We start from the raw sequence: 26,056 nt of genomic DNA on the forward strand, positions 1-26,056 counted from the left end.
AAGAAATATGTAGGGTTCTGAAAGGTCTTGGAAACCTCAGGCTCTATGTTGGGTCTAAGCAACAGGTCCGTGCCCTAGTGTACTGGGGAAGGATGAGTGTGCAGAGCAAAGGGATGAGCTGTCAGAGAATCCTCCATGGTCTCACTATTGAATTGTGTGGAACAGCCTGAAGCCCTGTTGTTTATCTTATCCCTAATATTTCTGTCTTAAAGGTTAGTTGGCCTTTTCTGTAGGAACTGAGGAACTGTTGCTTGCTGGATGTGAAGGAAGGCAGAAGCATGCCTGAATATTGTGGGATGAACCAGTGACTGGGAAGGCTGGTGCTGCTCTAGAAAAGGGGTCATAGGTATAGTAGGTGGAAAGATACAGTTCACAGACATTATTCCATCCCACAAGGACACTCAAATCTTGATCCTGGAGGAAACGTTACATCTCTACTTAAGTTTTAATTAGTAAATAACACATTTTTGACATACTGTGGGAACATAATATATAATATTAGGAAGGACAGAGTACTCAATGCTGTGAAAGACACTTGCCTTCCACAGAGTGGATTCTTTACACCCCTAGATATTTTGAATGGTTTTGGGAGCTATAACTGCAGATACCTTGCCATTCCTGGACTCACCTTCATTCCTGGGTAATGCCATGGGCTCTCCATTGCTACATGGCGTGGAACATGTGCTGCCAACATCAAAGATCATCATTGCACCTACTGGGTGGCCAAAACCATCTTGTCTTCTGGTGTATTATCAGCCCATTAACTGTTTTCTTGTGAAATCCTTGGACACAATTTGTTCCTTTACAGTTTGTCTTCTACCTAGCAAAAAACAGGGTACTGCTGCTAGATATGAAACCACCACATTCTTGACTGCCCTTAGATTCTCAGTTTTGTAATGTTTCTCCTTGGTGGCTTTAGTGTTTTGTTTCTTTGTCTAGTTTATTTGTTTGTTGGTTTGTTTTGGTTTGTTGTTGTTTTTTTTTTAATTTGACTTAAATCCTGTCCCTGTCCCTTGTATAGATGAGGGAACCTGATTCTTCCCAAGGAATGGGAGATCAAGTTGTAAATGCATGAGTCAAAATTAGGATGATTGTTTGACAGAAAAAGCATCCTAGCACAATCACAGTCTTGTAAATCATATTTTCCTCTCCTTGTGTGGAAGACATCTGCTTGTAGTTGTAAAGGGGTTCAGGTTCCCAGGTAGTTAACTTCATTGCTCTCTTACATAGTTTTCATGTTTCCCTCAGGGGAAAATCTACTTTTTGTTTCTTTACAAATCTTTCGGTATAAACTGGAAAACCAAGACAAACTGTATTCACTGGAGAAAAATAAAGTATGCATTTCTCTCCTTCCCTTTAAATTTATAGATGTTAATATAGCACATTTATACAAAACGAACCTCCTTATCTTGAATATCTGCCTGATCATTCAATGATGGCAGTAGGAATGTAGAAATAATTCAATGGCACAATAGTTTCAAATCTTAACGAGATAAAGCAAGTTAGAAATTAATTCCTTTTTTTTTTTTTTTTCCCCCAATGCTTGAAATGAGGGCATGACCTGGAATGAGCTCTATTACAAAAATTGGAGCTATCGTTAGTAACAAAGCTATTTAAAATAGCTTCCAGTTTGAACCCAGGGCTGTTGCACTAAAGAACCTGTTTTCTTAATGAGTCCAGCATGCCAGGCAGTGTTTATATAACCCACACTTAATTGGGCTGTTTTAAAAAAAAGATTGGCTTTAGAGTCTGGTCATCAGTTGACAGACAGAAGAGCAAGAGTTTAGCAATTAGCAGAGTTACCCCATCCGGTGTCCTCTGCATTAGCACAGCAGGGAATCCCCTCGGTGGAGGTCTGATTCTGCTGCATTCTTGGAAAGAGATTTTATGTTATTAAGTTTTTAATAGTGTTAAAAGAGTATATGCATTCGTCTCACAGGATCAGACCCAAGGTTAATAGTAACAGGTTCTTGTTTTCCCCTGCTGAAAACTGTCCTTTAAGTACCTTGTACAAGCCTGCGCAGTGTTGCCGGGAAGACTTCACTGACACATTTCTTGTTGTGGTTTACAGATACCCTGACAAGGGCTTTGATGATAATTACTGCCGCAATCCTGATGGCAAGCTGAGACCATGGTGCTACACTCTTGACCCTAACACCCCCTGGGAGTTCTGTGCAATTAAAACGTGTGGTGAGTTCAAGCAAAATTTATTACTTCCTTTTCCTTTCCAAAATCTGGACACAGATAGTTCAAGTAATATAGGACCACAGTTAGTTCATTCATTGCTAGTCCATTCATTGCACTTCACTGACTTTTAAAACATAGCTTTCAAAGAAGATCTCCTGTAAAGACACTATATTTAATCTGGACAGGAAGTGAGTTTTGTGTTACTTAGCACTGGAATATGTACAGGAAATTGCATTAAAATGCAGGAAAATCAAGAACCAAAAATGTGAGGCAACATCATCATGAAGATATCATGTACAGTATTAGTTTGGCCATGCTGGGCATCTGCATTACAGTCTGGGAGTAGGTGCACGCACACCTTCCTTACTTAGTGCTCTCTGTGTCAAGAACTGTTCATTGCTTTGTTTTCCTCTTGTACATTGTGTGGTCCTAGGCCTTGGTTCCTGCACGCTTTTCAGCATTGTGCTGAAGACAGAATTAGTAATTTTCTCATGGAGTCCTCTGTGATATTCAGCACTCCAGTACCAAAGCACTCCACAGGCAATTAATTTCTTTTCATCCATCAACTACAAGATGGTGGTTTTTGTTATCTTCACTTTACAGATAGGGAATTGAGTCAAAGGAACATTAAGGTGTACAAGTATTGGATGCCCACTTCGAGATGCTTTAGTTCAGGATTTTTAGAGTGTTCTGCAGCATGTTCTATCTTCAAAGCCCAGATGCTCCTAGCTTTTGTGGTTGCTCTGACAGTTCTGTTCTACTGATAATTAGATGTCTTAAATGAGCAGTACAGAGATGGTGAGGAAAGTAAATCTATTTTATCTCCCTTGAAAAACTGGGTAAAGTAATTTTTCTAGACTTTCATGGTAATGCTGGGGCTGAGGCAGATGGCAGAATTAAGTTTTGTTGGGGCATGCTTTAATTAGGAAACTGAGATTTGCATCCCTGAAATTCCTTGCCTCATTCACAGCTTGTCGGATCTACAAGTGATAGACTCCTCTCTTATCTCCCATACTTCTCATTGCCAGATTTGTGGTCCAATTTTTTGCCTTTAGTGAGCCGACAACATGTGAAATAATCAATGCACAAGCATGATATTAAAGACAGTCTCATACCTAGGCAGATTTTTTTTGTTCTCTTTACTCAAAATACTTTGTTTATAACATCTTGGGAATAAAGGCAATTTCTGAAAACAAGGCATGACTTTAACTGAATCCATACTGTAGGATACTATCAGCTTCCTGTGCCCCAGGCCTGTGGCAGAGCCCCCAGGAATATAGGCAGAAAAGGGAAAACAGTATTTTTGGATTTTCCATGAAGTAGAGGCAAAGGGAATCTTCTAAAACTACTCAGTGAAACTCAGAGTTACGTTAGCTCATGAGAAAGTCAGTTTCCTTAGTTCTTGAGTTTTGGAAACTACAATTTCCTTTGCTGTCCTGCTTCAATTTTGACCAAAGTTAAGTGTTTAAAAAAAAAATCCTCAAAATCAGACACTCTGCTTTTCATCTAGCTCTGTCACTTCAGCAAGCTTATGTCATTGTAAAATTCATTTGGGTCTCTTGGGAGGAAGATAGGAAAATAGATGATACTTAAAGCTCACCTGGAACTGGATTTATTTGAGAATTTGAAAAAGGGGAAGAAAAGGGAAAAAAAATAAAAAACATAAAAGGACTAGTTTTAATGACTCTCTAATTTTCAGGGTTCTCCGTATTTTTTGTTGTTGTTATATAAACTAAGACAAAACATTACTGGGTTACCTAAAATCCAGATAAAATAGAGATATTAGTGGACCTTACAAAAATCTTTTTCCATAATGTAATACTGCATTTGTTCCTATAATGTTAGCATATATTTAAATATTGGGGCGCGGGGGCGGGGGGGAAGAGGGAATGGCTCTGGCATGAACCGTTATGTGTGAGCAGTTGCTTCCTAGAGGGGGAAGCATGGGATTGTCCATCTTCACTTGGATTTCTTACCAAACCAAATCACACCATGTTTTGTGCTTTCATCACCAATAGTTCAGAATTTTCTCTCCTTGCTTTTTCTTAGCTTAGGCCAGTGTAATGTCTTAGAGTCTCAGTCACTTATCAATTACTCACTTGTTTGAAACCCAAAGGTTAAGGAAGAGTACTCTTAATGCACTTCCTGATGCAAAGTAATTAAACTTATTCTGCACTCTCATATGTCATCATAAATCCAGTATAAGGTAGTTAAAATTAGCAAAATTATTCCACTGTAAAAAAGTGAGGTTATTTTGCTACTTTGGGCAATGTCTGTGATCAGGATCTCCAGAGAAAGAAGCAGCTTAACAGGGCTACTGATTGTTTTGTATCAGGCACCCATTAAGTCACACCCATATTGAAAGTCTTGCCTGTGAACTATAGTACTAATTAATGTAATTGTATCTACAGTTATGGATAATCTTTGATAGTGGGGAAAGTTCAGTCTTTCCCCATTGTGAACAGTCTTGCTTAGCCTTATAACTGAATTGTCTTTCCAATTTTTCAGTTAATTCTTTAAGTTAGGGGTGGTTGTTGGTGTGGATTTTTGGTTTGTGCTGTTTTGGTTGTTTTGGTTTGTTATTTTTATCTTTTAAACTAAACAGTACTTCCTACATTTCTCTAATTATTAGATAATATATGAATCATACATAGCATACCAGATCTGTTCTTTTCCCCTGGTAGAAATGTTTTTATTACGAAAAAAATATTCCTAAGTTACAGCTGACTGTTTCACAAATGCAACTTTTATAAACCTTTATCCTTTGGCATTTCCTGAGCTAATGTGTCAGTGTTCTGAGGATTCACATCTGGCTTTGCTGGTCACGTAAGCTTAGAGTCCATGCAACTTTCAGTATCTACAGTCTGGCCTAAGCTTTATAAAATGGGTGGAAGATCTCCTGCAAACTACTGTAATGTCACTTTCATCTATCCAAGTCACAATTAGAGTCCTGAAGAGAAGGCAATAATCAAAATGGAATTAAAAACAAACACCACAATGTAAGTTTTTTGTCTTATTTCTAGGCAAAATTTAACTGAATTAACTAGAAATTCTTTCACCTTCAGTTAAAAGTATATTAAAAGATTGGTGTAAATTTCACATGCAAAACTGTGTTTTCACTGCAGAAAGCTGTAGATCTTTGGAAACTTCTGAATCTATCTGTATGAGGAAGGATACAAAAGTAGTGATCTTGAAGGTGCTTAACCCAGCAGATATTTTCAAAGGATGTTTAGCACAGGCATATGGCATTGCCCTCTACATAAGATGTGATGCTGCTCAGTGCTTTCCTTTATAACCCAGGGAGGGAATTTATTGCTGATATTACTGTTATATCACCAGCTCTGTGACAAGAATACCAAAATATCGAAGCCCTGTTTTCAATTTTCTGTCTTTCTTAAGGCACATAGAAAAATTGTTTTTCCACCTCCTAGCAGGGAGCCCAAACATTCTGGGTTTCAGTGGCTGCTCCACTTTCTGAAGCTGTGGCTGCATGCAATCTCAGTACATTAAAAAGAGAACATCATGAGTTATATGTCTTTATAGCTTTGTGGTTTGGATTCTTACACAGGTTTTTAATTCTTATGCTGAGGACTGTTTATATATTTTACAAGAAATCATAATTAGAAAAAATGCTTTGCAAATCTAAGTCCTTGGACCATATACAGAAACGTAGGTGTCCTCTCTTTGGGGGAGTGACCACAAGGCAGCATGCTGCTTGTGGCTTTTGCTACATGTCATGAATGCTAGTATGCTCTATAGCCAAAATGCTGACAACAGCTCATATACAAAATTTTCAGCAAAAAAGTCAGTGGAAGGAAGTATTCAGAAAATAAATATGTTTTTAAGACTGAAGAGACAGGAGGGCATTGTAACTTTATTTCCAAGCACAGAAGGCAGCATAAAACATTGTGGCTTACAGCCAGGGCTGTGAGAAAGAGATGACAGGAGCAATTAGGGATTAGAGATGGCTCAAGCTGCAAAAATTGGATCTGGATTAAGACTTCAGGGACCACAGGATTGGTTTGAAGTTGCTCACATATGTGTCTGTGGTTTTGGCTTGAGACAATTTTTAGTTAGAAGAGAGGATAAAAGGACAACTAAAACAGCAATAAAGAAGTGTAGGATGAAATGAAGAAATGGAAGCACTGACAGCAAATATGAAAAAAGAAAATGACTGTTACTTTGGCATGAATGAGGACATGACTACAGGGAAGACAGGAGTGGGGAGCTAATACGGCTTTAAAAAAAAAGAAAAAAGGATAGCTGCACTTCTGTGGGTGAGATACAGGACTATGAGAGAGGTGCTGAGGCCTGGAAATGAAGCTCCATACATCAGCCATTCAAAAACTGCAGAACTATTATGGTAAGGACAGTGTTTTCTTGCTGCCTAACTGATTTCCAAGCAACCCAACTGATTTTACCATGGATTTAGCCTTATCTGTCAGTACCAGGGGTGAATGGAGCCCGAAAAGCTCTGGGAGAATTGAATAAGGGTCTGGGTTTGATGGGAAAGAGCAATTAATGAAACAGTAAAATTGAGAATCTAGGTGTAGAATGAACCATTGCAGTGTGCCTACAACTTTTGGGAAGGCAAAGAATCACTAATATTAGATTCCTCCTTCTTTAGAAGCAGAGATTTCAACTGCCCATTTGAATGTGATGTTCTGATTAAAGAGTTATTTGTTGAATCATAGTATGTAAACAAATAAAAGTGCCACTCAGTTTAAGCTTAATATTTACATAAGATAAAGATGTTTATAGAAAGGAGGGAGTGAAAAGAGACTGATGTTTAGTAGCTGATAAATTGTTACCTTCCACCTCTCTTTATATGGTGGCATACCAGAGGTCCAGCATTCATTGAGCATGCAATGGCTTTATCTACATTTCCTCAAAAAGGCTCCTTCTCAGACCCTTTTCATCATCTCTGTGGTAGTTTTGAAAGTGAGATTTGAGAGCTCTGAACCTGCAGAGATCCAGATTTTTTAAAATGGATTTAAACTAAAAATTGTTTGGATTTAAAGCTCAGTTGTAGATACTGGAACAACCCAGAAAGATCTCTCTGTGCTCAAAGACGAATGAACTGTAGGGGTACAGTTTTTAGGTGACAATGAGCTCTTCAATACTATGATTCTTGAACTTGAGTCTAATTTATTTCCTCACTTTTTCATATATTTTTACTGAAAAAATCCCAAAACACTAGAAATCAGTGGGTTTTTATTTCCTTCAATGTTCTGTCTCAGAGTACAAAGGAACTGCCACTATCATACTGCCCAGAACTGTAGATCGTATTGCTTGAGGTAGGGATGCCTGGAGGCAGTATAACTGAACATGAGCAGCTTCTCCCTACAACATCACTCAGGTTTCTCACTGGCATTTGCAGAACTGTGTGGATCATGTTTAATGAGGACTTTGTGGTGTTTAGAACACTTTCTTTACTGGGTTAGGCACCTCTTATCTTTTAAAATCTCCTTTTTAAAACCTTTTGTTGCAAATCAAGATACATTTTCCTTTTGTTGACCGACACACTAGGAAACACATTGCAACAACAGAAACAACAGTAGGAATTTTCCTGATTAAGTAATTTACAACTCTGCTTCTTATCAAAGTATGCTTTTTTCAAAAAAATACGTAGGTAGTATTACCATGAAAGAACACGAATACTCCAGCAAAATTCCTACCTTCTTTTAAGTCAGTAGGAGTTTCACCATTGACCTAAAATTTGTGCAGGATTATCTTCTGGGTCACTGGTATTAAAGACAGAAATAGTACTCTAACTTGTTACTTCAGCTGTAGAATGACTCAAGGCCCCTGCTGATTCCCTCATGCTGGCTTTACTGTGAGAACCAGAACCGAGAAGAATATCTGTGGCTTTACACATGAACCTCTGGATAATGTTTCATCTCTTTACTTAAACATCTATGAAGGCATGAGCTGACCCTTACTAATACAGTTATGTATTTTCAAGTATCAAAATAGGGAAAGAAGGAAACCTTTGCATTATTGAACTTTGGGTGTGGACTTCAAAGTGAACATGTAAAGGTGGAAATATTGCTAAAAGGAAATCCTCAAGTAGCTGTCTGAATTGCATGGTCAATCTGAGTCATCCATAATACAAAAAAAAAATTAAAATTAAGTTCAAAAGTAATAAAATATTGCTAGACAATTATCTGATTCTTCTCTTCATAATGAAGTTTCATATAGGAATAAGAAGTGACATTTAATTAATAAAACATAATTAATAGTATTTTCAAAGATGATATTTTACGTGATCTTCCTTTAACAGCACTTTTTATCTTAGTTCAGAACTATAAAAGCTGAAATAGAACAACAAAGAAAAAAGTATTTCTAATAAGAAATTAAAGTAGCTGTCTGCATAGTAAGGATTGTTTATTGAATTTGACTTCATTCATAATGTCTCCCTCATTGGAAGAAGCCCTTGTAGTTGCAGGTCTTAATTTATATTTTAGAGGAAATACTAGGATAAGGATGGGAATTCAGCCTTACTGATTTATAGCTTGATCTGTTTCCACCTTGTAAGAGAACTGATGAGTGTGGTCTCAGGACTCTCTCACCAGTGGTCTGCACATCTAATGTTCATGCTCAGAGTTATTAAACTTTAGGTAATTGGCTATGTGGATGACAGGAGTAATTAAGCTCTAGAACAAGACTAGTACTGAAAGGAGATGACTATTTAAGTTGTAAGCCTGGACAACCTGGGCACTTCTTAAAGTTTGGCAACTGCCTTATGGTCTGCAGAACTCATCTATAATGCCTGGTGAGGCAGGCAAAACTCCTCAGGCTTTTACATGTCCCTGTGTGCATCCAGCCCACCTTTCATTAACAACAGGGACACTGTTTCAGTCAGGCCTATCTGTGGAAATCTCCAGCTGAATGAAGGATTTCCTGAGCCTATTTTGACAATTTCTGAGCTTTCTGTGAGACTCAACAACCAGAATGGGAGGGGTTGTTTCTGAGGGCACAAGCCCTTAGAATTTCAGAATTAAACTGCTGAAATATTTGGAGTGTCATTTTTCATGTTTGAAAATTAGACATTTGTAGGAAATGCAGGTAGTATAGCAAAAGCTTGGGGAGAGTCTGCGGACCTTTTGGAATGATAGAATTGCTTTATTAATGCAAATAAAATTATTTCAGTGATCCTCTTTATCACTAGAATTCTTATTGAGAGCTGCCACAAAGTGGTAGTAACAGATAATCCATCACACATTGCAGATTTTGGAATAATTTCTCTCTTAGCCATTATACTGTAAGTCTTTCTGGAAGTGGCTTGGCTGTGCAAGTATTCGTCACAATGTGAAAGTTAACTTTGTCTGGTTCCCTTAAGTAGGATGTTTTGACATGGACAAATTGTTGTAAAATCTGGTCTACAGATAGAGGTCACTGTCCAGACACATAGTGTGAGATTTAGTGATGAGCTGTGCATCTGTAGGTGTATAAGAAGGAATGCTCTGCAGAATGGCTCTACGGCCTTGCTTAAATCAATTGATGCATTAGTTATTTCATTTCAGGCATGTGATTTAAAAAAACAAAACAACACACAATGATACATAAACGCCAACTTAATTACTTTTTCCCTAGTATGACTGAGTACAGAGTAGATGTACTATACAGTTCATTACAGTTGAAATAGTGACTTGCGTATAAATAAGATCTTTGTAATAACTTGTATTAGGTTGAATTTTTATGCATTATTACTGTTATTTAAGAAGACTTTTTGCCAGAGTTATAGAGTTGTAATTTATTAATTCACTTAAGAAATATGCAGCCACAGGTATGCTGAAACTGATCATGGCAGGTAACTATTGTTTTTCCAAATTTTACACCACATCTCTCCCATTTTTAATAAAAGCATTGCAATTTTTTTAAAGACTACCTTGTATTTGAATGTGGCACAGCAATGTTTACTCTAATCAGCTTATGAGCTATTTTAGAATATAATTCCAATTTGTTTTCATATATTAGTTATGATGGAAAACTGAAATATGCATCTATGTATTTCTATTAGATGTATGAATTTGTCTTTTTGTTGTCCAATTATTTAAAAAGTGAGTAATAATGATTAAAAATATAGTTGCTAGCTGCAAGCCTGTTTGATGAACCCACTAGAAAGGGTGTATTTCTCAGCCTGCAGAAGCCTGCTTGTTATACTTGCAGTGCCATGTCCTTTTGACTTTGGAACAAGCTTGGAACTCACAATTCTATTGAAACAGGACAACTTTTGCAGACAAAGTGCCTTGGGAAGGAAGGACAGGAAATTATTTGACTGTGAAACACTGATGTAAAAACATCAACCAGATGAAGAGAAAAAGGGAAATTCTCTCCAGCATGGAGAAATGTATAATTCAACTGCACAACTTGATGTTATCATCTGACAGGGAAGTGATCTTTAACGTAGAAGATTAGACAGCAGATCAGCCAAACCCATCTGTTATGACATTTGGTTTCCTTAAGATCCATATTCTCTGCAAGTTCATAGAACTGGCTCAAATTACCAGGAATTAACTATATTATGAGTAACGCACAAATATTGTTCTAAGCACTGGACCATTTGAAAAAAACTAATTTAAAAACTTTATAATAACATATTTATTGCTGGCTACTAATACTTTTAAGATAATTAATAAAATTAGTGAACAATAGTAATTACCAACAGAAGGGCAGTTACTTATAAAAATATTATGTTGGGAGTTTTTTTGGGACATTGTAAAAGTGTTGCTCTTACTGTAGTGTATTTAGTTTGTACTACTTGTATATATCTGATGCAATATCTATGCTGTTAATTTGCAATTATGAAAATTGCATAAGAAATTAAGAGCCTTTCAAGTTATGTGAATGAATCATTTCAAAAACCACAGTTTTTCTGAGTTTAGTTCAAGACAGCCCACACCAGGGTGAACGCAGAGTATATCAACATCTGTAAAAGATCTTCCATCTGATGAATTTGTTAGTCTTTAAAACATTTGTCTCTCTGTAGAGAATACCGATCTTTGATATCCAAAAGCTGGTTTGTTTTTTTGTTGTTTTTTTTTTTTTTTTCCTCTAACTATATGAGGCATAAAAAGAGAAACTTCAAGGAGGATTTGGCACATTACTTTATAGTAGGATTTATCTTTTTATTTTTTTTTTAATCTTTTTTCCTGTGACTTGATATTCTGGGAATCCTTTGGAGAAACCCAATTGGGTTTTAATCCTGCAAACATGTATTAACATTTTCAACAGTGCGCACATGGGTGGTCACCCAGTTTTGCAAAGCTAAGCAAATGAGAAAATATTTGCTGAACTGGAAAGAGTAACCACGAATATCTCCTGACCTTCAGTTATGTATCATAGGCCAGGTGTCTCACTAAAAAGCTCTTAAATATTGCAGATTCTTTTCCTGCAAGTGGGTAAACTAGCATAAGGTCTAACACCTATTTTGATTTCATGGATGTTGTGAATGTGAAGAGGAGAATATTATTCTGTAAAAGACATCAGATTGGCAATTTCACCAAAGAACTCCAATTACTGTGATTTGAACTGCAACGTAGAGTTCAAACCTGGCATCCTGAACCAGGCTCAGTCTTAAGAAAATGAAACAGCGCTTCTTCTCTGGGTCTGCAGATGAAAGCTCCATGAACAGCACAGAGGCAGCAGCTGAGACATCGACATGCATTCAGGGACAGGGCGAGGGTTACCGTGGCACAGTCAACACCATATGGAGTGGAATCCAGTGCCAGCGGTGGGACTCCCAGTTTCCTCACCAACACAACATCACTCCTGAGAACTTCAAGTGCAAGTGAGTAGAGACATGTGGGTGTTACTGCAGTGGGAAAAGAGCTTATTTTTCAAATGTTTAAAAATTCATGCCACCGAAGTAGGCCATAGGATCCCTGTCCCTGCTCTGTGACCTGATGCATTCACTCTACTTGCTATTGCTGAAAAACATTTGAACAAGGGAAAATCTGTTCTTCAGCTCTCAAAATATTAATTCTAGATAAACTTGTGTGAAACTGTTTCACACAAGGGTAGGGTTTTTTTATGAACTTTTTGTTTAAGTGTGTCTTCACTAGTTTAACTGATTGTGAAGCGTAGGGTTGTTTTCCACACTGGGACCTGAATCCCAGCAGTGCTCGTACAGTACTATTGTTTTTCTTTCATGGAGGTAAGTACTTGTTTGCAATTTGGTTACTGTCTTTAACTTAATATGTCCTAAGTGTTACCTAAGTGTAATCTCCTTAGCAATACTTGAGATTTATAGTATTTGACAACGCTTCTTTTATTTTTCCACCTTTTTAATCCTTATTCTGTCTCATTACTAAAAGAATTTGCATGAATAGGACTGCTTTTACCTGAAGGACCACTGGTCATCTAACCTTTCTGTACAGTTCATAAAGTCCCAGGATGTGAATAATCCACTTATTTTAGGCAGTTACCTTAATCATGACCTTTCAGTACTTTTATCACTGAGCATAGAGGAAACCTAGCTGACCGTCATAGACCCAAAACTGGGTCTATGTAAAGACAATGCAGTAAAGACAACTGGGTTTGTCTTTACTGATGGCTAAATATCAGCCTGGACTTGCGCTGGAGTTTAATCGCGTGGATCTTTCAAGGTAAAGAAAAGGTTCCAGTCTGAGTTTGGATTATCTCTCTAACAATAACTTGTTTGACCAAACCAGTTAGATTTGTTGTCTTAATCCTTTCACTACTTGTTCAGTTTGTTGATCAAATACTGTGCATTGTAACACATCTACTGAAAATGTAACAATCACCATTGCAATGGAAAACAGGGCGGATCCTGAGCCACCTCTGTCAACCTCAAGACCACCTTGAATTTACCTGGAAGTCAGTGCTTGAGCCTGATCCCACCGGTTTTTCTCAGACGAACCACCGCTTCAGCCAATTTGTGCTGTACCTCTGTAAAGATGCTGCAGGATTAGGGACTCGTGCAGTTTCAACAATGTTCCTAGCAGTGTAGAGAGACTAACAATATTAGGACTGGTTATTCAGCTGATCCTTGAGAGTGTAGTGGCTATTCAGGCCAATAGCTTGAGTAAAATCAACAGAACTGCTGGTAGGACTGTTAAAAACTCACATGAGCAAGAAGTACAGCATCAGGCCCCTTCTTTCCATAATCTATTATCAGTAAGTGCTGCAGATGGGAAAACACAGTGAAATATGGAGATACACAAACATGGAAACAACTGTCAGGAGATGGGAAAATAAAACTTACTTTTAAGAGGTTTGACTCTTTCATGCAAGCTGTGAGAGACATTTACAGATGTTCCCTTGTGACTAACTCTTACTTTAAAGGTAACAGCTGTATAGAATTTCCACATACATTTTTTTATATTCCAAGATTCAGTTTCTTAAATGAATCACTGCCAGTCTACAGGACTGTTCCTCTAAACTCAGCAGAACCGTTCAAAGTAAAGGGTATTTTAAGCACTTCGGTAATGTTTGTATTTAAAAGCACTTGTAATGGATTGCAGGTGTATCTAACGTCAGCTTGCATGCAAATTTTGATGAAGGATCCTGAATAAAAATAAGCTATACAGAAAATATTGTTAATCTTCAAATGAAATCTTATATCCAGTCAAAACATAGGTCCACTGAAAATGAATTGCTATACTATATTCCTACTACAATTACTGTATTTTTCTGGATGCTGTGTTCTTACTGGCTCCTCATCTCCTTGCACTTGACACTGATCAGTAACATACAGACCTTAAGGAGCTTATATTGTCGCTAATTCCTAATAAAAAACAATAGAATGCATCAGTAATTTTAGGTTACTCTTGCTGTGAGCTAATGTATTTATTTTTATAGGGATTTGAGGGAGAACTACTGCCGAAATCCAGATGGATCTGAATCACCCTGGTGTTTTACCACTGACCCAAACATCCGTATTGGTTATTGCTCCCAGATTCCTAAGTGTGATGTATCAAATGAACAAGGTAACACAGAGAAGGGTGATAACGTGATTTTAAGTGAATGCTGTACTGTTCTAAATGGCAGATAGGCAGGCTTGAAAGCTGGAGAAGTTGGTCTCAGTACATCTGCATTACACCTGTGTAGCTCTGCTTTGGCTTTATTTGCATACTTGGGATTCATCACGGTGTAAATGAGATTCATTTCTCAGTTCATGTTTCGATTCCAACAGGGAAAGCTGCAGCAAAGATTTGCTATGGGACCTGATTTTTAGACACTGTGGATCTGTGTGCCGTTTTATATTAGTTGGAGATCTGATCCACTGTCTTACCTTTCTTAGTTTGAAAGGCCTTTTTCCAGAGCTGAGATTATTTCCTTGGTTTACAGTCTTTTTGTAAGTGCATAAAATGCCACTAAAGGCAATTTTTAAATTTTTGTTTTCCATATACCTCCTTGTCTAGAAGGAGCTGAGCTGAAAAAAACACATGGGACTTACCATATAGCCTCTTAGCATCAAGCTGTTACCTCTGCTTGTAAAGTCCACCCTGAGTCTTCAGGCAAATGTTGTTTTGCCCATGGGCTCTTGGTATTACTCTAAGGAGTATTACTGCATCCTGAGAACTGGTGTCAATCACAGCATAAACTGAGGCTCAGACGTCAGACCTATGACCCTACATCAGGCTGCATTAAGATCTTCATCTTTAAATTTTAGCCATTTTTTACCTTGAAATTTGAAGGAGTTGCAGTTGCAAGAGTTCTGCCAGAGAAAGGATTAAGCTTTGACTTTCATTCTGTGGTTTTTGTAAAATATCAATTATCAAAAAGTAAAAATACTGATGAATATGAAATGAAGTGCTTTATACAGAAAGCCTTTATAGTAGTGATCATTTTTAATAATCCTCTTGAAAAGTTTCAAAAAGGCTTGTGATAAAAGCTAATGAATTAAACATGACTTCTGCTGGAGTGAACAGGCAAGTTTTTGAATTACATTAAAATTAAAGTCATGCTGATTTTTTGATTTTGCCAAAGTAGAACTTCAGTCTAGAATTACATATTGTTGTCAGTATCCAGAATCTACACAAAGCTAAGTCATTTCAAATAGGCTGAGTGCCTGTTTTTGAGGAGAGAGGATTAAGGGGTATTTTTGCTTTATTTTGTATAAAACAGCTCCTGACAACTTTTAGAATACCCTGTGTGACCTTTCTAAATTAACCATAAACTAACTATTTATGAAAGAAATTTTCCCATTTATCTAGGTAAGACAAGATTTCATATGCTACTGTGTTGAGAATGAAGCCTCAAACAGGAGTTTATGTATTTAAATTTGAAACCTTCTCCCATTTCCTTTCCAATTTGATTTATTCAGTTGTCTGATTTATGTTATACAGTGTTTGCTAAATATAACACCTGTCTTTAATTACTTGGATTACTGATGGAAAGGAAGAGTTTTCAGTGTTGCACAATAACGCTCCACTTCTTGTCTCAACATTCTTATTCAGATTGTTATCGTGGCAATGGCAAGAGTTACATGGGAAATTTATCCAAGACAAGATTTGGGCTAACTTGCTCCACATGGGACAAGAATATTGAAGACTTACGTAGGTGTGTACATATGAAACAGAAAGAGATGGTTCAGTGAGTCCTGAATAAATACTGCCTCCAGATGGCATCTCTTTTTCTTCTGCAGTGATTCTAAAACAGCCCCTTATGCCCTGGAGCTTTAGTGTCTTTTTTTTTTCTTTTCTCCTGGTGTTTAAATATATTACGCAACAAGTCTTTGTTCAGGCTAACCACTAATTGCAGGCTTTGGGATGTTTCTTAGTGTTTAGTTTATTGGCCTGGTTTACCCCATCTTTGTCCTTGAAAGTTTTTTTTCTATGAGAAGATAACAGGAATAAAGCAGGAAATTATTATCTCATCAATCTGATCTCATCGATCTGATCTCATAGCTTATGCTGCTTCAAGCAGGAGGATGGACTTGAAACCACCTAAGGTCCCTTGCAGCCTGAAATTAAACATTGAGTCTATGATCTAATGACACAAACATCAAATGCCATTAAAATGACTTGCCATTTCTGTTGTTTATCATTGGCTTCATATTCAAGTAGTGGAAATGGCAAGTTGTTTTAATTTATTTGTGTCTCAATTTAACCCCAGCTGGCAACTAAGCACCACAAAGCCGCTCACTCACTCCCCTGCAGTGGGAAGGGGGAGACAACTGGAAGGGTAGAAGTGAGAAAACTTGTGGGTTGAAATAAAGATGGTTTGTTTAGTAATTGAAATAAAATAAAATAAAATAATAACAAGTATAATAGTAACAGTAATAATAATAATAAATTGTAATGAAAAGGAAAACAACAAAAGACAGAGAGAGGAACAAAACTCAGGAAAAACAAGTGATGCAACCACTCACCACCTGTCGACTGAAGTCCAGCCAGTCCCCGAGCAGCGATCGCTGTCCCCCAGCCAACTCCCCCCAGCTCATACACTGAGCATGACATAAGGTATGGAACATCCCTTCGGCCAGTTTGGGTCAGCTGTCCTGGCTGTGCCCCCTCCCAGCTTCTTGTGCACCTCCTTGCTGGCAGAGTATGGGAAGCTGAAAAGTCCTTGACTTAGTATAAACACTGCTTAGCAACCACTAAAACATCAGTGTGTTATCAATGTTATTCTCATGTTAAATTCCAAACACAGCAGTATACCAGCAACTAGGAAGAAACTTAACTCTATCCCAGCTGAAACCACTACAATTTGTTAAAGTAAAAATTAATCAGCCTTAAGTACAGAAGTTGTGAGTTTCCAAGATTTTTTCAATCATGCCAAAATCCTCAGTGTCATTTCTGCTGGTTCAGAGCAGTAGATTAATAAATCTCAGGAGTGACAAGAACAACTTCCAGGTACTGCACAAAGATGGAGATTCATAAACAATTTTGCTGTGTATGAGATATTACACACATTATTGGCCCAGATGGAAACAGTTTTGCCTTAATTTACCCTTAGTTTCTGAAGTTTATGTGATGATGTCAATATTACTTGGTACTTGTTCTTGAGTGCTCATGATCACCACAGTCATAGTGCCAAACACATTAGCCATTGCCCTCTGGAATCTGTCTGTCCCCGATTCCTGCTGCTGACTTGATAGTCAGTCGGGGAAGACATGTAAGTCAGTCAGTCTTTGGGGAAGCTGTATTGCAAAAGATAGAAATAAACAGATTTCTCTGCTTCAGATTGTCACCCCAAACTTTCACCTTTAAAGTACCTTGTGTAAGTTTGCAACTTAGGTAACCTATCACTGTAGTTTGCCTGAGACATTCATCCCTCTCCATGCCTGCCGCTCAGGTTGCTAACTTTCTTGTGTTTGTGTCGTGGTTCAGCCTCAGCTGGCAACTGAACACCACGCAGCCGCTCGCTCACCCCCGCCCCCCACCCCTGTGGGATGGGGAAGAGAATCGGACGAGCAAAAGAACTTGTGGGTTGAGATAAGCACAGTTTAATAACTACAATAGAATGATGATGATAAATGATTATGATAATAATGACAGTAATGTTAATATAATAAAAGGGAAAAGGAAGGAAAGGGAAAACAGGGAACAAAAACGCAGAAACACGAACGATACAACCGCTCACCACCCGCCGACCGACGCTGCCCGTCCCCGAGCCGCGATTGCTCCCTCCCTCCCCCGGCCAGCCCCTCCCAGGTAGCATACTGGGCATGACGTTACATGATATGGAATATCCCTTTGGTCAGTTTGAATCCGCTCTCTTAGCTGTGCCCCCTCCCCTCCCGGCTTCTTGTGCACCCAGCAGAGCATGGGAGGCTAGACATGTCCTTGACTAGTATAAGCGCTGCCCAGCAACAGCCTAAACATCTGTGTGTTATCTCAACAGGTTTTTTTCCATGCTAATTTCAAAGCACAGCACTATACCAGCTAGAGTGAAGAAAATTAACTCTATCCCAGCTGAAACCATGACAGTTTGTCTTTCTTTTTCCTAAGACTCAGCTTTCTTTGCAGATTCAGTGCTCCCTTGTGTTAACTGCTAATCTGCAGGGAGAAGCTACCTGTGCTCTCAGAGAGGCCTGCAGATCTGCTGAGGGCAGCACAGACACTTTTCTAATCAGTGTGAAGATCCCTCTTCAGCAAATGCAAGGATTTGAGCTCAAGTGGCAGATCTAGAAACCTCCCAGCTGTCCAGTGGACACCGTGCTTAAAATACCAACCAGAGGAAACTTGAACCCAAAACCAGAAAATATTTGGGTCTCATCTTCCCTTTGATTTTTACCAGCCCTAAACCCTGACCTGTAGGCTTCTCAATCAGCTAATATTACAATGTGGAGCAAAGCAACGTTTAACCTTTGAAAATTTGGGCTATAGTATAAAGCTTTTCAGCACTTTGAATTTTTTTTCCCTGTAGGCATATACAAATATTCAGAGAACCAGATGTTAGTAAACTGAAGAAAAACTATTGCCGCAATCCAGATGATGATTTTCATGGTCCCTGGTGTTACACAGATGATCCTCTTGTTCCCTGGGATTACTGCCCTATTTCTCGATGTGAGTATTTGGTATGCCTCAGGCATTGTCAACTGTGCAGTCCCAGTGAAGCCATGGTGTTACATGTGTATACATACCTTTCTGTTGTCACTTGTGACAGCAGAAAATGTGTAATTCTATCAAGAATCAGTTGTTCCTGGTTGATGAGGAATGGACAGAAGCTGCTTGTGCAATATATGAACAAGGAGTCCTTTTCCTTGACCAGCTTGGAGATTTCAAGGCTTATTTATGCAGCAGGAGCATAAAAGGGCTATTAGAGATGGTCAAACATTTTCCAACAGATCGAGCTATTGAATGAGGGCTGGATGGAGACAAAGAATTGTCTAGCGGTCAGAATGCTGGCTGTGGCCTCAAGAAACCCAGGGAGAGTTATCTTTTGTGCTACAAGCTTCATAGTCTCTTTAGTGATCTGTATTTTTCTGTAAAGTTAGGATAACTCACTATATACATGCTGAAGTCTATATGTGCTATATAGATTAGATTCTGCTTTCAGATGTTTATGACATGATTTAACTCCTGGCAAGAATTAGGAACATCATTCCTCTGAAGTTGCATGTTAAAATCTAAGTATCTTAAATAAACAGAATTAAAAATCATAAGGAATTCAGTAATAAACTGATGGTAAGTAAAAAATATAGATTTATACAAAAAAATGTGCAATTCACATTTATGTTAAAAATTTTTCTCTTAAATTCTTATTTCCAAGTCATTGTGCTGTCTATCCTGGGAGAATTTTAAATGGTAAATCAGGCTTTTGATACATGTCTGTGATCTCTAGAGGTTAAGAATAATGTTACATTCATTCCTAGCAGCAATCTGCTGCATTTCCTCATAGCCTGAACTGTAGCATCTCTAAGAGGTAATATTTGTAGTCTCAGGTGATGTTTTGGCATCTACGCGAAGAGTAAAAAAACTGTGCAAAAGTTGATTTGTGTCAATGTAGATGAAGAATGACAGCTGAATAAATATACATTTAATCACTCACTCTGAGTTCATTATCTGCATCTATGAATTCCTAAGGAAATATTCACAGCAAATATTTGTAGGGTATACTGCAACGGCAAGTATTATGATTTCTGGAATCAAACTCCAGAACAGGTGTACATCTGTTTTACGATTTAACTCATCCAGACTAGTGTTTAACTACTAGTAGCTCATGCTCATAACCAGCCTAACCAGTACAGAAGAAATGCTGGCAATTCCTAAGTGTACCTGATGCCTTTAACTGGTCTCTTCAACCTGCATTACACATATATTTATATGTATACATACGTACATACACACACACATATGCATACACATACACATATGCATATGTGTATACATACACATGGAAACTTAAATATGTATATAAATGTGTACTTTTTGGTTTTTTTGCTTAATGATGGGAATCTAGTTGGATGAAACCATTTAAATTTTGCCTCTGCAAATTTCCAGTAGCTACACATGTACCTCTAGCTCATAATGCTGGGTCACTCTGTAGGCTTCACTGAAGGCAAAAATTTTGAACCAAGTTTAAGCAACCTTGTGGTAACTCTCTTTTGACTTGCACTAGATGGAGAACCAAACCAGATTTTGGGGAGCACGTTTTGATAGGGATAAGTTTTTGCTGATAGCAACATAAAAGGAGTTTTGAAGTTTCAAAGGTTTTTAAGGAAGTTAGAAATTTTCATTAAATATGATTTGGATTTAATCACAGGACTTCTTCAAGAAGAAAAATGCTTGAAACTCCTGTTGGAAAATGTTTAATTCTTATTTCATTCTTTTGCAGAATATTAAAGAAATCATTGAAGTTTAAAACTTTGTGAACTATTAAAATTAACAATATGCCATTTGCTGTTAATTTTTACTCCATGCAATTTTTAGGTGTATTTTAACTTTGTATTATGACCATTTTATGTGTCTGTCTAGGTGAAGGTGATACAACTCCTACTACAACCAGCTTGGATGGTAAGTTAGTTTGCAGATGTACTGTGCAGTGCATGTATTGTATCATCCAAGACTAGCCATTTCATTCCAATTGGGAAACAAAAGAAAGATCAGTTAAAGACACAAAAAACCATACAGCTTGGGAAAATTTGCTTTCACAAGAGGAAAATGTAGAAGAGCTTTATTATACTCCTTTATCTATTGTCACCGTTTTGTCTTGCCCATGGTGAGGTATGGTAATGGTTTTCAATGTTTGCTTTATAAGTATGTAAATCTCTGAAAAAAACTTTTTAAATATATGTATTTTATATTCCTGATGAATATTTATGTAGACTGACCCAGCTTCACTGAAGTGGTTTTGATGCTCTAGAAATAGATTTCATTAGCGCAGCAAAGTTAATCTGTAATAAATATTGACCTTTTTGTGGTCCTTATGTGCAACTGTACAGGTTTCCTACCGCTGTTTTTAGTAAAATGTGATCTCTGGACCTGCTTTCAGATACTGTCATTCCTTGTGCCTCAACAAAACATTTGAGAGTTGTAAATGGAATCCCAACTCAAACTAACGAAGGATGGGTGGTGAGTTTGACGTACAGGTAACTACCACTTTGATTAGAAAGACAATATGTTGACTAGGATATGAGTTTTGGAACTGTAGAAAATGTTGACCATAATAAGAATACTTCCAGATTAAAGTTAAATCCTGTAAAAGCAGAAAATTAGCATTCCTAGAACATCAGGTGGTACCATAGTATTCACTCCATCAATGAAGTATTTGTATTTTCATTATTACTAACTTACACAAATGAGCTTCTAAACCATTCATAGCGTCCTGCTTTTTCAGTTAGGTAGTTGTTTTCATAACATTGGCTTAGCACCCAACACTAAACTGTTTATTTTAGAGGCTGTTACAAAAAAAATATTGAGTTTCGTATCAATATCTTCATTTTAAGAGCAGTGCATTTAGTTGTGAATTGTTGGATTTATACCCGTGTGATATTTAGCTTTCTGCTCATATCACTGCATGCAATTTAAATGTATTCTGTATTAAAAAAATAAGTAGGAGCTATAGGGAAATCCCTTTCATTCTGTAAAACAAGACCCTAACTTGTACAACTGTAAATGTGTATTACATTATGTCAGATCTTACTTTGCTACTGTATAAAAGCCAGAACACAGAATTACTGTTTCCTACGTTCATTACTCTAGCTCGTAACTCATCAGCTGGAAGTGTGAATCATTAATGTATAACAGGAGACATATCTCATGCATCAGCCCTGTATCATGGAAAAAAAAGAAAAGTTACCAAAAAAAGGTCTTTTTTGTGTGCTGGAACAGACTAAAGTACAGCTCATTTCTGTTAGCTAATGAATCATCATGTCTTCTAAAACTGTGTTGTAAAGTAGGTCTTAAATTAAAAATTGGAGTCAAGGAAAAGATAAAAAGCCTGTTTTCTATGTTGCTTCATTGTTAGAGAAATTCTGGGGGTCTTTGCAGTCCTTGGTAAGCTTCACATCTTATGAGCTCCAGTCAGAACTAGACCTTTCTGGAAGTCTAACAGAACATCCAGAAAGACATTTCTAGAGGAACACCACTCTATTCCTAGACTATGTAACCAGATAGGTGCACTGAATCACATTCAGGAAAAGTTTATCTTTCCACTATTTTTAAAGCAGCCTTGATGTTTGAGGAACTTTTAGACAGGTAAGGTGAATTACATCTGGATGCCTAAAATTCAAACAGCTGAAATTAGGGTAGCTGAGCCTGGATTTTGTGGTGTGCTTAAATGATTGCATATTCTTTTATGAAAAAGGGATTCCTGGAATACTCCAGCAGTAAAATATATTTTTAAGTATTACACATGGGCATAAAAATGTAGTTTTACTTTGTGTTGTTACCAAGGAGGCAAGTAAAATGTTGTCTGAAACAAAATCTTAATGTCTTCAGGACTTTCTGCAAAAAATTAACTCTACACTTCAAAATGGAATTGCCATGTCAGAATGGTAAAGGCTTAGTGATACTTAGAAACCTGTAATTCATATTTGGCAACCAAGGCCCATCTCTAAATGTTAAATTAATCAATGACATATTTTCTTATTTATCTGATCCAAATTCTGTTATCAGCTATATTTAAGCATATTTGGGTGAATTTAATCTATTTCATGGACTAAGTTTTGGATTTTTGCCACATTTAAATAATTTTAACCTTCCTATGTGTACTAGTTAATCTTCTAAAGCAGATGATACAATCTTGTAAATTCCTTTTGATAATTAATGATGCAAACATAATATGCAAGAACACATTTATACTCCTGATTGTGACATTTTTATAATAAAACTGGGCAGAATCTATATTTTAAGAAGAATCCAGCTTTTTGGACCAGATATTTTGTTCCTCAACCAAAATACAATAAAAAAAAAAAAAAGGAGTCAAGCATCTGTGTTTTCTGCTGTCTTTGAACTCCATATAGTCTGGGGTCCTTCCAGCAGTTCTTTGCAAAGCTTTGAACATTTGTGTGATTTGAATTTATAAATTGAGAGATTTTAAGCTTTTTCCAAATTGCTGACAATTCTGATTCACTTTTCAAAGAGCTGCAGAAAATAAATGTGATTTTTGAGACACAAAGAAGGAAACTAATTAATTTGCATTCAACAGCCATTTTTATTTTTGAAAGAACTGTTATATTTAATTGCTTTAATTTTACTTGATATATTATGCTTCAGGTTTTCTATAATCACAAGTAGGATGTCATACATTGCAGATTGTTTCCAACTGAAGCATGTGGGGACAGAAATCTCATAGGGGTGGTAATCAAATAGGAACTCTCCACCTTGAGGTCAATGCTTTGAATAATATCTACATGAATAATGACCAAATGTTGTTTACATCTGGTGACACTTTGGGGATTGCTCGAATATTTCAGTCCAGTTCCGATTACAAAGAACGGGCTTGCCTTTTCTTCTTTTTTTTTTTTTTTTAAATTAGTCTTATTATAAGTTCAACTTTGAAACCACTAAATGAACAGAGGAACTGAATTTCTCTTTCCTCCTGCTGCATTGGAGTCAATCTCTGCAAAGTCATGGTATTATAACTGTTGAAACTGTAGAGCAAAGGGACAGAGACACATTTCTGCAGGCTGTCAGTTAGCCACCTTTCACCAGCAAACATATGTGGGGAGCAAAAGTACTCTTTAAAGTTTTTGACTATAGAGAAACTAACACAGTTACATTTAGTTAGTTAGTTAGTTAGTTAGTTAATTTTTTTTCTCCTTTTTTTTTTTCTCTCCAGGAATAAACATATCTGTGGCGGTACTTTGATAAAGGAAGAGTGGGTTCTAACAGCCAGGCAGTGTTTCCCTTCTCGGTACAGTAGTCTGTAGCTTTGTATACTGAAATATATGTATTTTCAGGAACTTATCAGCACTATATTTCTTCAACATAAATGCAGCATTTTTTCCCTCTTGTTTGGCTTTAGCACTGCTTTTTCTGATGTAAAAGTCCTGTGGGACCTTGGTATTTTCTGTTATTATTTTTGTTAATCTAAAAGACCTCCGGGTATTTTACATAGAAGTATAAATATGTTTTCCAAGTGTAATGGTTAGACAATTGCTTCTTTATGAAAATAATCTCATGCTTCTGCTTAACTGGACAGAACAAAATAGAAAACTTGGGTAAGTCTCAAAAAGCTCAAAGGTTCATACTGTCCAAGTGTCTAAATGTTTGGCTACTATAAGGAAAAAAAAACAATTAGATTTTAGTAACAGTTAAAGATACAATTATGTGGTGGCTTCAGACCAAAACCTTATATCTGAGCATGTTGATTTTGGAATAGCAGTTGGCAGCATAAACCCATTTCTGGTGAAGGCTATTTAGTTAAGATCTTCTAGCATAATTATATGAAGCAGAGTTTTTTGAGTTATTTCATTATACACTCAGCAAAATCTTAACCAACTTTGCCTCATTTAGGTACAAAGATTTGAAAGACTACAAAGCCTGGCTTGGAGTCCATAATATCAAAGGAAAGGGAGAGGAGAAGCATAGACAAGTTCTGAATATCTCCCAGTTGGTATATGGCCCTGCAGGGTCAGATTTGGTCTTACTGAAACTTAGCAGGTTAGTAGCTATTATCGCCCATTCCAGGATTTTCAACTGATGAATGAGTTTCTTCCTAAACAAGATTAGCAAAAACAGTTCTTTACTGTCTCTGATACTGCAGATGATGTCTCTATGGAGTAAAATTCCAATTCCAAGAAATTTTACTTAATATATGCAGAAATGCAGATTCATCTAACTTACTCAGAAAACAGATGTTACTTCTGAAAAATCGTGCCTACACTTTTTTTCCTGATAACCAAGTTTAGGTTTGTTGGGAAGTTGTTTTCTTTTTTTTTTTTAAAACCAAACTACATTGACTAGATGGTTTTAATTTATAGAGTAAACACCAGAATGTAACTGAGATCCTTGTGTATATATTAGCTTTCAAACTTCCTTCATATTAGCAAAACTATATATTCAAATGAAACGCCACCATTACTTACTTTTATGATGAAAACCCAAGTTAAATAGTGTAAAAATCTTGACAGCATTTCAAGAAATCTTTTGACAGTTAACAGCTGTAGCACAAAAAATAGGTAGAAGAATCCATCATATTCTTCAAAAATGGAAAAGAAAGGAAAAGAATTGGCACAGTTTTTAATTGCAGTGGGCTATAATAGATTTAACATCATTTTAAAGATACATTTTAGAAGGTTAAGTAAAATCCATTATACCTATTATTTATTTTCTCTTTTCAGACCTGCCATATTGACAAATTTTGTAGAAATAATCCGATTACCCATTTCTGGATGTACCATTCCAGAGAAGACCAGTTGCAGTGTTTATGGATGGGGATACACTGGATGTAAGAAACTATTTTTAAAAACTAAATGAATACGTTGACAGCTTACTTCCTCTTGTCATTATAGGTGAGGCTGCTGGTATTGCCTGATGCCGTGGTTGTCCAACAATTTGTTATAAAATACAGTTTCAATTTTTTTTCTAGTTTTGTAAACCTTTGAGTATTTTATCTAATATCATTTAATATGAAATATTTTCTACTAGTTCATCCTTTTATTTTTTTTTGTTTCAGTGACAGGAAAATGATGCAAACATTTCAAAGAATGAACTAGAGAACAATATTGTTCTACATATTTAAAAAAATCTGGCAAAATTGTTTTGCAGAGTTCTAACCCTTTTTAAAAAAAATTCTGACTCATCTACTTAAGCAGTCTCTTTCTGTATCCCAAAGCAGGCTGCCCTGCGGAGAAACTAATACAGAATCATGTAGTAAAAGACATAATTAACATAAATGAAGACAGTGAGCTAAGGGTGCACAGGCAGCCCTGAGTCTGGCATTTCCTAACTTTTGAGTACTTGACTTTGCAACCTTACTAATGTTTGTTAAACCCAGTTTTTGTGTG

At 36.9% G+C, this 26,056-nt stretch overlaps 1 protein-coding gene across 5 annotated transcripts in view; it reads left to right on the forward strand.

Annotated features, from left to right (window-relative positions):
* Positions 1-26,056, forward strand: part of HGF (hepatocyte growth factor) — a 61,186-nt gene that overhangs the window by 27,358 nt on the left and 7,772 nt on the right. For 4 of the 5 annotated variants that reach the window (XM_064443857.1, XM_064443863.1, XM_064443872.1 and 1 more), the window contains 10 exons: positions 2,072-2,190; positions 11,806-11,980; positions 14,014-14,141; positions 15,615-15,717; positions 18,529-18,668; positions 20,580-20,618; positions 21,097-21,193; positions 23,887-23,961; positions 24,564-24,710; positions 25,391-25,497. In XM_064443857.1, coding sequence (XP_064299927.1) covers positions 2,072-2,190; positions 11,806-11,980; positions 14,014-14,141; positions 15,615-15,717; positions 18,529-18,668; positions 20,580-20,618; positions 21,097-21,193; positions 23,887-23,961; positions 24,564-24,710; positions 25,391-25,497 — 1,130 coding nt within the window. Of the gene's footprint in view, positions 1-2,071; positions 2,191-11,805; positions 11,981-14,013; positions 14,142-15,614; positions 15,718-18,528; positions 18,669-20,579; positions 20,619-21,096; positions 21,194-23,886; positions 23,962-24,563; positions 24,711-25,390; positions 25,562-26,056 lie in introns of all 5 variants that reach the window. The other variant, XM_064443892.1, reaches the window with a different exon arrangement.

The sequence above is a fragment of the Phalacrocorax carbo genome, chromosome 1 (assembly GCF_963921805.1).
Source record: "Phalacrocorax carbo chromosome 1, bPhaCar2.1, whole genome shotgun sequence".
Lineage (NCBI taxonomy): Eukaryota > Metazoa > Chordata > Aves > Suliformes > Phalacrocoracidae > Phalacrocorax > Phalacrocorax carbo.